We start from the raw sequence: 14,355 nt of genomic DNA on the forward strand, positions 1-14,355 counted from the left end.
TGTATTTTTATGTAGGCCTTCATCACATGGGCAAATACATACCTGTCTCCAAAGCAAGACATGATAAACGAATAGTATATGTCATCGCACCAACTGGCGTTCAGCCGCTAACAGGGCTTGACACTTGCGAGCATCGCGTCACTTCAAAAGCAAATAGAACCCATTATAATCACTGATGCTGTCTACTCTGTATACAGCACACAGATGCCCGTTCATTAAACAGCTCATTTGTGCATTTCTGTAAAAAACGAGCAGGAACAAGTGGGTGTTTTTTTTTTGTTTGTTTTTTTTTATGGGGTCACTGATGGCATCATGGAGAATTATGTTTGTTCTGAGAATTTGGCTGCAGATTGTTTTGTAAATGAGGCACAGTAATGGAGAGTTTGCAAAGAAACTTTAGTTGACAGATGAAGCACTCAGCTGTATTGTACACCGCAAAAATATTTTTCTTAATTAGATTTTTTTAGTGTATTGGATCTGACAGCAGCTACACCGAGCCATCAAACCAACACAGATCACCTAGGGGTCGCCCTTATGGTTTAAATTGAACTGAACAGCCTATAATAATTTATAGATTTATAGCAGATTCAGTTGACAACTTATCCTGTATAGTGTGACATCATGATAACACGATATGGGACTTCACGATATGTGCCTAGAGTAATTGTAACTGTAAAATAAAGGTTAAACCTACCATGAGAAATATACTTTGGAGTAAAAAGTGTGACAACTAGCATTAGTTTATGCTGTAACAATGCATAGGCTACAGATAATAATCTTAACTGTGTTTTGTTAAAAACTAAATAGGTCCACATTTATGGAAGTTGTCAGTTTATTGAAAACAAAACGGTAACCATTATGCACTGAAAGGAAAATGGAAACAAATACCATTTTATAATGGCTCAGAGTACCTTTAAATTAAGAGAAATGGCAAAATAAGCATTTAGGTTACATTCAGGATATATCAATAAAAGACTTGCAGTACTATTAGCCCTAATGCTGCCAAAGTGCAATGACAAAATGCCTGGCCGCACATAAGATTAGTTACCGTTCAGATTGCACTAATGTTTATTGACCAGATCAGATGGAGAGGAATGATATGTCATTTAAACACAATTTAAAGGAATGAGGAACTGAGAGATGGTTCACATGTCCCATTAATCACATTCAACAAATATCACACAAAATTCTCAATGTAAAAAAATAAACAGGTTAAGCAAAAAGCACACATCTAATAAAAAATATTCCCTTCATTAGACATCCGACACCAACAAACATCCACATATGAAGTATACAAATATAGCTACATGACGTTATTCTCACAGTTTCCAGATAGGGTGTGAAACCGCAAGTGCGTGATTTTATTTGTCCTGTGAAAGTCGGCTGTCACGGTCACAATCACATTTCAAGTGAAATCCTGTGATTGTGAATGAACCATTGACCTGGAGAGCACCGGTAGCCCTGGCCTATGTGTCTGGCATCTCCACATCAGAGTTAAGGTTCAGTTCAGCGATGTTGTTATAGAGTGCCGGGTCAGGGCTGGTTTGAGCCTGTCTGTCCCGTGACTGGACCATTGCTTGGCGCAGACAAGAAATCCATTGCTGCTTATTGAAGGAGTCATTAGCCTGCAGGCTGTGGGATTGAGACTTGGAGCGGCCTGTGGTGCTCACACGGAAACAGTTCTTCACTGGGAACGGCAAAAGCAGAAAATGTGGAATTAGAATGAGATGAAAAAAGCAATTAGAAAGTCTCCAATCTCAAATAAAAGGGTCAAATAAACAATTCAAACTTTTAAACCATTGCATTCATTATAAAAGCAGTAGTAAATCAAAAAAATATCACTTTATAACCCTCTGGTGCTGTTCATTTGGGCCTCACGCTTGTGAGGTTATACACTTCTATACAGACATTATCAAAGGCTACTTTGTCAAAGTTTAGTTTTTTGTTTTCTTGTTGTTTTTTTAAATGTTGATTTAAAGTGTTAGTTTTTGCATTATGATTACAGTCAAACCTGAAGATTGTGCATTATTGATATGTTGCAATTGTGCATTTTGGATATGTTACAGTGTCATCCCTTCATTATTGCATGTGTGTTCTGCATTTTGAACGAATTATTGATTTTATTTCACAATTTCTCAAAATTTGCTCTGTTACAGTCTCTGAAAATAAAGACGAATCGGCACACTGTCACTTCTGCTCCCTGATGATATTTTTACCTGGTGGTTTGAAAATATCTTTATGTACTTTAGATAAGATATATATCACAGGCGTGGTTGGATAATCAAGATTTTGAAGAAAATATTGCAATGTCTCATGTATCTCAGTCTTAAAAGTTGCGGTTTGATCACCTCTCAATTTAATGTAAAAAGATGAATTTCCAAGTTGCCGATAAAGTTCTTGATCATAATACTGAGTTTTATTATGTTTTAACTCCAATAAAGCATTTCTTTGAGCTTTTGGTAAATTATTAAAAGCTGTGTACTCTAATTTTTTTTAAAAGCTTGTCCCACATGCCTTTCAACCAATCGACAGTATGTTTCTAATGAAGGATTTAAATTTTTTTTGGTGTAATAAATGTGGATTTAATGCGCAAAACTCCAGAGTTAGTTGGTGAACTACTTTAACATTCTGAGGAAGGCAAATTCTTATTTCGTTGTTCATGGAAAAATGACTGAAAAAAAAAAAAAAAAAAAACTTTTAAGGCATAATGTTTTAAAAAACTTCCGAAAATCTACAGACACAGAATTCATTACGATATGTTGTAGGAACAAATGACAAACCTCTTGTTTATTTTCAGGTGAAGTGCTTTATCTGATCGAGCACCTGCCTGAAGTTTCTGGATGTGTGCAAATTAATTTTTTAGAATTTGTTAGTCTCACCAGTTAATTTCTGTGTGTATATGTGTGTGGTGTGTGTGTGTCTGTTTTACTCGTTTGGTTTAGAGTTTAACCCCTACAGTCACATCAGTTCATGTGTGTGCATGTGAGGTTGTGAAAGTATGTATGTGAATGAGTGTCATTTTGCACTTTTGATGTTTTGAGTTTAACCCCTTAATTGCAGTTCTTTTTTTTTTTTTTTTTTTGGCAGATTTGTAGATTTTGACAACAAGAATGCTCTGTTTTCATATTTTCCATTAATTGCCTATAGCAATCACTTTACAGCAAACAGAGACTGTTTTTTCAAGACCATTTAGCCTTTTCGAATCACGTCCCCAATTTATTGTGTGTTCATATAGGAAGTGGGACAAAAGTCACCAAGTTTCGTACTATTCTAATGGAGTAAAAAATACAACAATAAAAATAAAACAGCAAAACATTTTGGCCAAAAATGAGGGTTACCAGAGGGTAAATACAAATTTAAATTTTCATTTTAAAAAACACAACAAAGAAAATAATGTAATAATATAATTTAAAAATATATTAGTTAATATTAAAAAATATAATAATTTAGGTATGTTGCCTGAAAAGAAATTAATTAGACACTGATGTCAAACTAAATAATAAAAAAATAATGTTTATTAATTTGAATCATATTATTGATTGCAAGCAACATTGGTTAAAATATGGTTAATATTTTTATTATTTTTCTATTTATTTTTTTATTATTATTACAAGTGTAAGATGCAATGCCATTACTTTTATCATTGCCCGTAAAGGCCCCACGAAAGGATCCAGAACTGCTTGGCTCTCCATCGGGTAGGTCCTCCAGATGGAGGTGAGCAGCTGGGAGGGGCTGACGATACACCTGGAACTGGACCGGTCCTTCCCTGTCCTGTGCCACTGGTCGAGTCAAAACCAAAACCAGCTCAAAGAGGAACACATGCAGCTTCTACAGAGGAGAAAGGGGGAGAAGCATATAAGTGTGGATTGCATTTAGTTATTAGACCTGCTGTGTTAATTCAAAAGCTGTTTTGTAAACAGATTACAATGTATGAGTTACCTGTCCTTTAGTACTCTTCAATTCACCATGACAGTACAAAAAACGCGAGGCCTGTATTTCTGAAACCCTCTGGCTGTCTTCTGAGTAGCACAGACCCCGTCTGTAAAACTGACACTCGGCCTCCCCAGTTTTAAGATTGACTTCTGTTATAATCCTTTGGATTAGATCCATCTGAGGTAAAAAGAAATCAAAGAATTACAACAGTTCTAGTCTTTTAAGTTTTTCATCTGTTATTTATGTTTAATTTTATTTCAGCTTCATTTATTTTTAATAGTTTTCATTTTAGTAAACAATAGTTCTGAACTAAAAGAGTCACTGGCTGAATTCAAGTAGCATACTTGCATACTACTCTTACAATTCCTCTCATATATTTATATGGCACAAATAGTAAGAATATGCTGGTATGCTATTTCAAATTCAGCCACTGGCTTTAAGCGTGAATCATTAAATCAATCACTCAAACAATTTATTCAAAACACTGATTTATATCCAGCAGGGCCTGGCATAGCATTTTTATTGGCCACAATTTTGACATTGACACCATGGGGAAAAACTGCGACAACAAGAATGCTCTGTTTTCATATTTTCCATTAAGTGCCTATAGCAATCACTTTACAGCAAACAGAGATTGTTTTTTCAAGACCATTTAGCCTTTTCGAATCACGTCCCCAATTTATTGTGTGTTCATATAGGAAGTGGGACAAAAGTCACCAAGTTTCGTACTATTCTAAAGGAGTAAAAATACATAAATGAATAAATAAATAAAACAGCAAAAAATTTTGGCCAAAAATTAGGGTTACCAGAGGGTTAATACAAATTTTAATTTTAAAAAACACAACAAAGAAAATAATATATTTTTTAAATTATATTATTACATCAGTTAATATTGAAAAACTAAAAGAGTCAAATTCTGACTAAATTCAAGTAGCATACTTGCATACTACTCTTACAATTTCTCTCATATATTTATATAACACAAATAGTAAGAATATGCTGGTATGCTATTTTAAATTCAGCCACTGGCTTTAAGCTTGAATCATTAAATCAATCACTCAACCAATTTATTCAAAACACTGATTTATATCCAACAGGGCCTGGCATAGAATTTTTATTGGCCACAATTTTGAAATTGATACCATGGGGAAAAACTGCCATACAGATATTTTTAATATCTCATAATTTTGCAGCAGGTATATTAGGCTGCTGTCACTTTAAGGGCTATTTCACACAGCACGCGTCAGTAGAGCGTAAGCAGCACATATTTTTTTCGGTGTCCATGTTAACAGATGAGAGCATTCACACCGCAAGCAGAGGCTGCGCGGCAGCGCGTAGCAGGAGCAGCGAAGCAGCAGTGCCGCGATCATTTCGGCGCTGGGTCTATTTTTGCTGCGCTGCGCTGCGAACGCTCAATTAAAGTGAAAGTACACTTTTGATGGACAAAGTAAATATGATTTCACACAAAAAGTGCTCAAAGTGCACAGAATAAGCATATCTAGTGTGTTTTAACAAGAATTGGAGTATGTCAGGAAAGAAAATTAATATTAAAAAATATTTATAGAAGATTTTCTCATTTAAATGTGCCCTAGAACCAGTTTTTAAAAGATGTAATATAAGTCTAAGGTGTCCCCGGAATGTGTCTGTGAAGTTTCAGCTCAAAATACCCCATAGATTATTTTAAATTAATTTTTTAACTGCCTATTTTGGGGCATCATTAACTATGCACCGATTCAGGCTGCAGCCCCTTTAAATCGCACGCTCCCTCTCGTGAACTCTTGTTATTCAACTATGCCAAGGTAAATTAAATTTTTGATTCTAGGGCACCTTTAAACTTGTTTTCAATTATTCAGTTTGGGTTATCATAAAAAAATAAAGTAAACTAGCCAAAAAATATGATATATAAACATTATTTTAGTTATTACACAGACAGCTATAGGATCTAGCATACACAAATTAAAACAGAGTTTGCTGTCTTATTTTGCCGAGTTTTCTGTCTTGTAAACGTGCACGCAGCATATGATGTAAAACATAAAGCTTTATTGGTAATTACCTCATTCATGTGCAGCAATGGTTAACACAAGGCTTTTAAGACTTTCAACACTATCAAGCTTATAAATGACCAACTTATAAAAACAAATTTATAGTTGTCTTTGTAAAGAAATGCTCACTTTATATGCAGCTTGAAGCCGTTGCTGTGACGCTGTACAAACGCTTCCAGTGTGAATACTTGTGCATCTCTGCAGCTGCAGTTCATGCGCTGCTAATGTGACGCTAGCGGTTTAAAACCAGCCTAAGACCTGACACACTGATTCATTATACTGCTACACGTGCATTATCTTTCTCAACTGTTTATGTTCACTTAAAACATAACTGTTTTTACGTCAATACTCGCCAAGACTGGCATTATGACATAATTTTTTGTGTATTTGACTGTTTAAGTGCAATAAGCAGCGAAAAATAACTCAATTTGGTACTGTGCGCGCACTTTGGGTGTGAGCACAAAATCTGCGGGAATTAGTAAAATTATGCGCAGTCCCACGCCAAAATTCAAGCCCTGTAACACCATTAATATTCATCCAGATCAATTGAAATGAACGAGTGAGGGAAGGGAGGTTTGTGTGTCAACTCTCCGTCGGAGAGATGAGAGAGCGAGAAAGTGCAGCTTGTATTGTGTATTCTGTGGAAAATTAGCATTGGAAGTTTTTCAGACATTTTAGTATTGATATGTATTGAAAAATCTATATTTTTGACAAAACTACATTACACTTAGTTTATTATTTCAGATGCCTTTTTAAAAGACTACAATTGAAAAATGTATTAAATATAAAATTCAACCTGCCAAAGTGGCTAGAAGGAGTGACTGCATTACAAGCCACTGCTGAAATCCACCCACTTTTGGGGGGTGTTAATGTCAAGCCCTGATATCCAATGTAAGTTTGTATGTAGAAGCATCTAAACTCACAGCCAGAGGCAACACTTCCTCATCTGGATGGTCAGGTGGAGTGCTCTTCTGGATCTCCTTTAACAGCAGAGGATATTTCACCAGTCTGCTGCGGGGCAAGTCCAGAAAGTTCCACAGGTCCAGCTTTCTGCTGAAGGATGACTCCTGGCACAGCCGCAAGAACTGTTCAACCCGCCGGTCCTGTTTCTTTTGATCGAGCAGAGCTTTTGCTCCAACCTGGTTACAGCAGTATGTGATGTACGCCTCCAGACAGGGAAACTATGAAAGGAGAGCAAAGAGCTTATAACACCTCAGATGTTCTCATGAAGTCATGTGGGTGAACTTGAATGTGTGTCAATAATAATAGAGGCAAAAATGTTTTTATTATGGACTATAAAAAATATTTTGTTATTATCTAGGCTTTCTAATGTTAGACTGACCCAATCCATCATGGTCGGGCCGACCTCTTGCACAGTCTTCTCTGCTCCACGCAGACCTTCGAGACGAGCTAAAAGATCTGAACGCACAGGCAAATAGTAGTGAATACATCATTACGCTTCAAAGAGACACCTACAAAGAGTTCACTGACATTTACCTTCATGAAGGGGTATTAAAGAATCAAGGGTTCCAAATATCTGTCCCAGCTCGCTTTCTGTCATGATGTCTAATTTCAGCATCGGTTCATAGTACACCTGCGAGGACAGTTGAAATTAAAATCTATTATATAAATCCATCCCATAAAGACAAACCTGTTGAATTCTGGACAAACCTTTTTCACTAGACTAAGATCCTCAATGAGCTGTTTCTCTCCCTGAGTTAACTCATAGATTACCTGTGGGTGAAGAAAATAAAGAGGTGAATGAGACACAAATAAGGGTTAAAAGTGTACAGGTAGCTCTCATGAGGCCTTGTAGAAGATACCGCAAACACACACATTTAAAACTGCTACTGTCACACAAGTTACCAGTCAGTGCTTATTGCTACTGTGTGGTAGAGCTAGTTTCTTTTAGAGGAAATTCTGACACTGAAATAGAGAACATGGCCTCATATACCAGCTCACTTCCTGTTTCACAACTAAGGTAGTGAAGACAGATTTGGGCAGCTGAAAGCTCTTTAAAAAGGTATTAAGGTACATGAGCCAAAACTACTAGTTTGAATCTTTTAATTAAAGCCCCAGCATGAGAATGTAACTTTAAGTAAGAGTTGAATTAATCATGCAAAAAATATATTTAGAGTAAGAAGCATTCCTTTGTGTTGTGGCATTAATTCAAGCAGCTTTACCGCACCTCTTGTCGCTTGATCTCTTTGGTACTGAGCTCGTGGCTTAGACTGTCCACTGTATCACTCCATAGCTGGCTGCTCCGCCGCCGTGGAAATGAAGAGGCCTTCTGACGCGTTCTTATTGGCATTGGGGGCAATGGCCGGGCCTCTGTCCGGAAACTGATTGAACGCTGAGCAAACAAAACAAATATTCATATATTCACACAAACACACACACTCATATATATTTTATAGATAAAATTGATATAATTTATATTTTCATGGAATGTATAAAAACAGATCTAAATAAAAATGACTGAAATATATATATATATATATATATATATATATATATATATATATATATATATATATATATATATATATATATATAAAAAAGAAGTACGATTTTTTTTTATGTTTTTGAAAGAAGTCTCTTATGCTCACTAAGGCTGCATTTATTTAATCGCAAATAAAGTAAAACAGTAATATTGCTCACAGCTTTTGTAACAGTATATACTACTGTTCAAAAAATTGGGGTCAGTAAGATTTTTTTTTTTTTTTTTTAATTAAAGGTGATGAGAGGATTTTTTCATCGACTGAGAATCCAAAGACTGTTAGTGAAAAAAGAAACGCCTCCCAAAAATCATGCACGAGTATTGGAACACGAGTGTTTACCACCGGCATTCGCTGTGTCGTGTTTTTTGGATTCATTATGTCGGACTCACCGCAGGTAACTCATAATCTGCAGTTGTTACTCCTGTCTCCTGACAAAAACATTGCATGCGGCGCCTGTGGAGTGTGGAAAGTTACTGGAGCGCACAGTCGCGCTCGTCTCTCACAAGGAACGTCATGGCAGTGACTGATAAGCCAGAGGGCCAATCGTTTATGCGATGATCGCGGAAACGATTGGCTGATGTTTTTAAGGCCCTACCCCGTGCACAGATGATAATATTATTACTTTCAGTGCACCTAATAAATTTATCAGTTAGTAAAGACAGTTTCAAGTAATATTGCAAAAATGTATAAAACAAAACATCCTCTTTAGCACCTTTAATAGTTTAATTCATCAAGGATACATTAAATTGATCAAAAGTGACAGTAAACACATTTATAATTTTACAAGAGATTTCTATTTCAGATCAGTGCTGTTCTTTTGAACTTTCTATTTATCAAAGAAAATTGTACACACCTGTTTTCAGAATTTTGATAATAATCAGAAATGTTTCTTAAGAACCAAATCAGCATATTAGAATGATTTCTGAATGATCATGTGACACTGAAGACTGGAGTAATGATGCTGAAATAATGTAGGAATAAATTACATTTTAACATATATTCAAACAGAAAACAATTATTTTAAATTACAAAAATATTTCACAATTTTTACTGTATTTTTGTTCAAATAAATGCAGCCTTAGTGAACAAAAGAGACTTAAAAAAGTCTTACTGATTCCAAACTTTTGAACGGCAGTGTATATGTGTGAGACAGAGTGTGTAAAACTGAAATCATATATTCATGTACATTAAAAATATAAATATATATATATATATATATATATATATATATATATATATATATATATATATATATATATATATATATATTAAAATGATATATAAATCCCCCCCCCCCAAAAAAAAAAAAAAAAATATATATATATATATATATATATATATATATATATATATATATATATATATATATATATATATATATATATATATATATATATATATATATATATATAATATATTATATACAGTCAAACCAAAAATTATTCAGACATTTTTTATATATTTTTACTAGTGGGTGCAGGACACTATAGTTCATTTATGTAAGAAAGTGAGGATAGTAAAATAAAGTAAACTGTGACATATTATACCCAAAAAAAAGTTCATACAGTGGACTACCAGTAAAATTGATAAAAATTTGGAACCAAAAATTATTCAGACACTTTGACCTGACCATGTTTTGCTTAAGTATTATCTAAGATTAATTTTTTTCTGACACAGTTTAACTCTGAGATCTTGTCATATTTTATTACCGTTTTTTAAAACTTTAGTGAATAAACTGTATTAATGAATGACATGTTCAAGGTGTCTGAATACATTTTGGTTTGACTGTATGTATTTAAATATAAATGTACCATATATGTAATTTATTGATTTAAATACATTTATAATATCTACCTTATGTTACATATGTACTTTATTGATTTTAAAAAATATATAATACCTAGCAAACTCCTAAAAAAACCTATATTAAAAATAACCTTCTCATTGTTATTGCCGATGATAGTTAAACTAAAAATGGTTTAAAGATTTTGGCTAAATAAGATGGATGTGAAAAGCTGAGTGTCTTCATAACTCACCTGTATGGACTGGCCCAAGCGTTTCAGTGCAGGGGTCTTCACCGGTGTTATGATACCAGTGACTGAAGCACTTTTGTCTACTGGTTTGACTCTTTTGTTACATGGACCCTAATATGAGGCCAGCAGCAGAGAATGAGGGTCAAGGTTAAAATTGACATGTTTACATGGACCACAAGAATGTCTAGCACACATCACCAAGTCATTCACTGAAACTGAGAAAGTTAACCGACACAGCTTTCTCAGATTTTGATTGTGATGTTTTAACTACTATGAAGGCTGACGGATCATTTCTGTGTTCAGCGGAAAGGTACTAGGAACAAAGATGCATATTAATTTCTGTACCTCAGAATCTTGTGTGTGGTCACTGATGGGAAAGTCATCGTCTTCCTGAAAGAGACGTGAAGTATAGCACAGATGTCAGCACGAGAATATAACCACAACCAATTAGATGAAAGCAGTAAACATATACGGTACAGATAAAGTATGTATATGTATATATCCAAATATCTAAACATCAGTAAATACAGCAGTATCAGTATTATAGAACAATGACATGCATTTGCTTTCACACAGAGTGGGTGTTTCTTCAGCTACATGCATTTTTTGATTAAAACTTTTTTCTTTTTGCTATACGAAGGTGGATTTATTTATTTTTTTCATAATTTGTTTTTGCTTGATTTGACTGTTTGAACCACATTTCAGTTGTGAAATAAAATAAATCATAAAATTCATTTTAAAAACTATTATAATCTAAAAAATAAATAATGATAAATTTATTGTCTTTATATCAATACCTTAATACCTTTAGACAAATTACGATTTAATTTCCACAGCAAAAATGAATTATCAAAATATACAGTTATATCGAAAAAAAAAGATTTTGTTACCAAGGAGATGACAACGTCAGTGAAGAGCTCGATATGAAAAATGAACCACGCATTGTGTGAAGATAAGATAGAAAAATCAACATATATATATCAGAATTTTCATGTGCGTCATTTCCAATAAAGCTGTAATTTTGCCAAATTATTCCAAACGTGTGAAATATGGAGTGTTTTTATGATATATTAAATTCTAGCTAAAAAATTATCCTCTGACACAAAAACTGGGCCTTTCAGCCACATCATTTCCACCACAGAATATCATTAGCCCCAATTGAGAAAACACACAGTTCTGGTCCTAGATGCTAATTGGTCGATGCAAAATTCAAGCCCCCTTTTATTAACAGTTTTTACCTGTTCACCACATCCAATCTTTTGATTTTTATCAATCATTAAGTATGTTTTCAGAGAGATTATTAGAAGGAGTCCACAGAGTCAAAAATGCAGGTAGTTGAAGAAACCCAATGCCAAATGCAAGTGAGACTTCTATCACTCAGAGTGTGTGCATGTAGCAGACTGAGACAGGAAACTGAGTTGTAAAACTTTTTTTCCTGTCAGCTTTTTTCTCAGCTGAGAACAAGTTGCTTAATTCTTTTACTGTAGCCTTCCTTCAATTCTATAAAAAAATGGCTATGAATTATGAATGCTCTATTCTCTAGATGCCTTATGTAAAAGACCAAGAAAACCATTGATTGTTATGAAGTCACCTGGTCTGTCTTAACAAGTTTCCGGTGTAGAGCACAAACAAGCAGACCACTTTCACCACATTACACTCCTCAATCGATGCCCATTAACTGTCATAAATAATCAATTATTAAGTTAAAGCTTACGGGGAGGAGCTTTAACCTTTGAGTAGATCATCTTTAGATCACCTCAAGGCAGCCTAACAGGAAACACTGCGGCTTTTTTGTAACAGATGCTCAAATTATCACACACAAACATCCAGTATATTCCATTTCAGAAATGTTTTTCAACAGAAATGTTGTATCTAATATCATAGACAACAACTTACACAGTCCTCCAAGATTCGGGCTGAATTCTCAGCATCACTACTTGGGTCTTGTTTTCTTTTCTTCTGCTCAGAAAACCAACAGATAACACATTGGTTTCCCTCAAAGGAACAAGACCTACAGTGCAAGGTCTGTCCAACAAAATTTTGTGTAGAAGATTTATGCCCGAAACAAATCTTACCCCTGCGTAATCTGATAAGTTGGCGCATGTGAGGAGTCTGTCTCTAGATACTGGAGACCTGAAAAAGTCATACAAAAAAAGTGGTATTATGACACTGAAAAGACAATCTTAGAAAAAATAATGCAAATATTATCTTTTTTAGTCTTTAGTATACGGACATTAGACTAAAGCGAATTTATATGGCACAATAGCCAATCAGAATGATATTTAGACACCAAAATGTCTTTGTTTAAGTAACTATTGATGATCTGTGAAAAAAAAAAGTCATACCAGGAAGGTGGTGAATCAACCTCCGTCTCTTCAGGCTCCATATTTTCCTCTCTCATAGCATCTTCAGATGTGTTTATAAAAAGAAACGCCGGTAAATAAAAGAGTATTAGGTTAAAAATCAGACCATAAATCTTAGAAGCACCTGTTCCAACTTTTCAAAGAAAAGACAAAAAACTTAATGTGCACTCTCTTCCAGCCCTCCCCTCTTCCTCTTACACTTGCATGTCTGAAACCACATCCTGTGCAAGAAAAAAATGTGTACTTCCTGTTGTCAGGCAGAACGAAGCCAAACCACCACTCTTTAACGTCTCTGTGACAGATCCTTGGTTCTCTGTGTAATTGCGCCAGTCATACATAACGCCATCACTGAAGAGGACGGAAGCTAAACCAAATCTTCTGACCCATTTCTGAAAATGATAGTCAGTGGCGTCTACTGCTCAGTTGATTAGATCATGACACGACAGAGATATGTGACAAAGATCCTCACGTGTCATAAATTGGGCTTTTCTTGAAGCATGTCAGGAAGAAAGTGTTTTTCAAAAAAAGAATTCACAAGAAATGAAGGCCTATTTTCAACAATGTTCTTCGAGAACCTTTAGAAAACATTGATGGTCAAAGTATGTATTATACGAGCAGTTTCTATTCGTATTCACATTTTTGTAGCCCTGTTACCAAAATTTAGGACATCTAAAATCCTTCTGATTTTATTATTTCCTAGCAACAACTTTAAATAAATAAACATCAAAATAATAAAAATAGAATTAGTTAACATAATTGCAAATTTAGACTAAATTTATTCAGAAGAGGCTAACTAGTTTGAGATCAAATGTTATTTTTTAATTGTTTAACTCACATTTCTCTTAACCCTGTAGTACTGTTTGGTCATTTTTGAGTTTTTTTTTTTACTTCATCAGAATGGTACGAAACTTGGTAAAGGTTTTGGCACTTGCTATTTGAAAACACAAAATCATAGACATGATTCAGAAAGGTTAAATTGTCCTGGAAAAAAATAGTCACACATGTACTGTTCGCAGTCAAAAATGGCCTCATTGGAAATTAATGGGAAGTGAATTATCTAGTGGAAACGTTTGGTACTGCGTCCAAACAAAATCTTACTGAAAGCTCATTTTTTGAGATGTCAAACACAAATTTAGAACACAACTTTAGATTTACATCTTTGATTTTCTCACAGATTTAGAGTAAAACATGTTTTGGAAAATATATATTTCATATACAATTTAAAAATACTATTTTATGCATTTTTCATACTTTTTTTTTTCCCCAAGAGTCTTCTATTAAAGGGACCAAACTAAAGTCTGTGCTCCAATATTTATGACAGTTTCGTTTTCAGGTCTATGCTCAAAAAGTGACTAAAAGGTGATAAATGGATCACAACTATTACATAAATATAATTTAGTACCATAAAATCCCCTAAAAATGCAAAATATTAAATAAATCTGTAAAAAAAAAAAGACTTACTTGTCTTTCTGTTTACATGTTA

General features: G+C 34.3%; 1 protein-coding gene across 2 annotated transcripts; it reads right to left on the reverse strand.

The window, feature by feature from the left end:
- Positions 1–825: 825 nt before the first annotated feature.
- On the reverse strand, positions 826–13,082 carry arhgef3l (Rho guanine nucleotide exchange factor (GEF) 3, like). 2 transcript variants are annotated; one of them, XM_067371507.1, is made up of 13 exons: positions 12,855–13,082; positions 12,585–12,642; positions 12,406–12,468; positions 10,855–10,899; positions 10,513–10,620; positions 8,164–8,328; positions 7,647–7,709; positions 7,473–7,569; positions 7,318–7,394; positions 6,899–7,156; positions 3,940–4,110; positions 3,636–3,828; positions 826–1,687 (listed from the first exon to the last, which is right to left on the reverse strand). In XM_067371507.1, the coding sequence occupies exons 1-13, from the start codon at positions 12,908–12,910 to the stop codon at positions 1,467–1,469; spliced, it is 1,575 nt and encodes a 524-aa protein (XP_067227608.1). In that variant the 5' UTR covers positions 12,911–13,082; the 3' UTR covers positions 826–1,466. The 2 variants fall into 2 exon arrangements, with proteins under 2 accessions (XP_067227608.1, XP_067227609.1); XM_067371508.1 differs by lacking the exon at positions 12,406–12,468.
- Between the last annotated feature and the right edge of the window lie 1,273 nt (positions 13,083–14,355).

This window comes from Chanodichthys erythropterus, chromosome 20 (genome assembly GCF_024489055.1).
Source record: "Chanodichthys erythropterus isolate Z2021 chromosome 20, ASM2448905v1, whole genome shotgun sequence".
Lineage (NCBI taxonomy): Eukaryota > Metazoa > Chordata > Actinopteri > Cypriniformes > Xenocyprididae > Chanodichthys > Chanodichthys erythropterus.

Excerpts from the sequence above, each read along its gene's own strand:
- arhgef3l (XM_067371507.1), bottom strand. The coding sequence starts at position 12,910 with ATGAGAGAGGAAAATATGGAGCCTGAAGAGACGGAGGTTGATTCACCA. Across the intron at positions 10,900-12,405 it reads CCCGAATCTTGGAGGACTGT|GAAGACGATGACTTTCCCAT; the intron begins GTAAGTTGTTGT and ends CGTCTCTTTCAG. Across the intron at positions 1,688-3,635 it reads CTTTACGGGCAATGATAAAA|TGAAGAACTGTTTCCGTGTG; the intron begins GTAATGGCATTG and ends TGCCGTTCCCAG.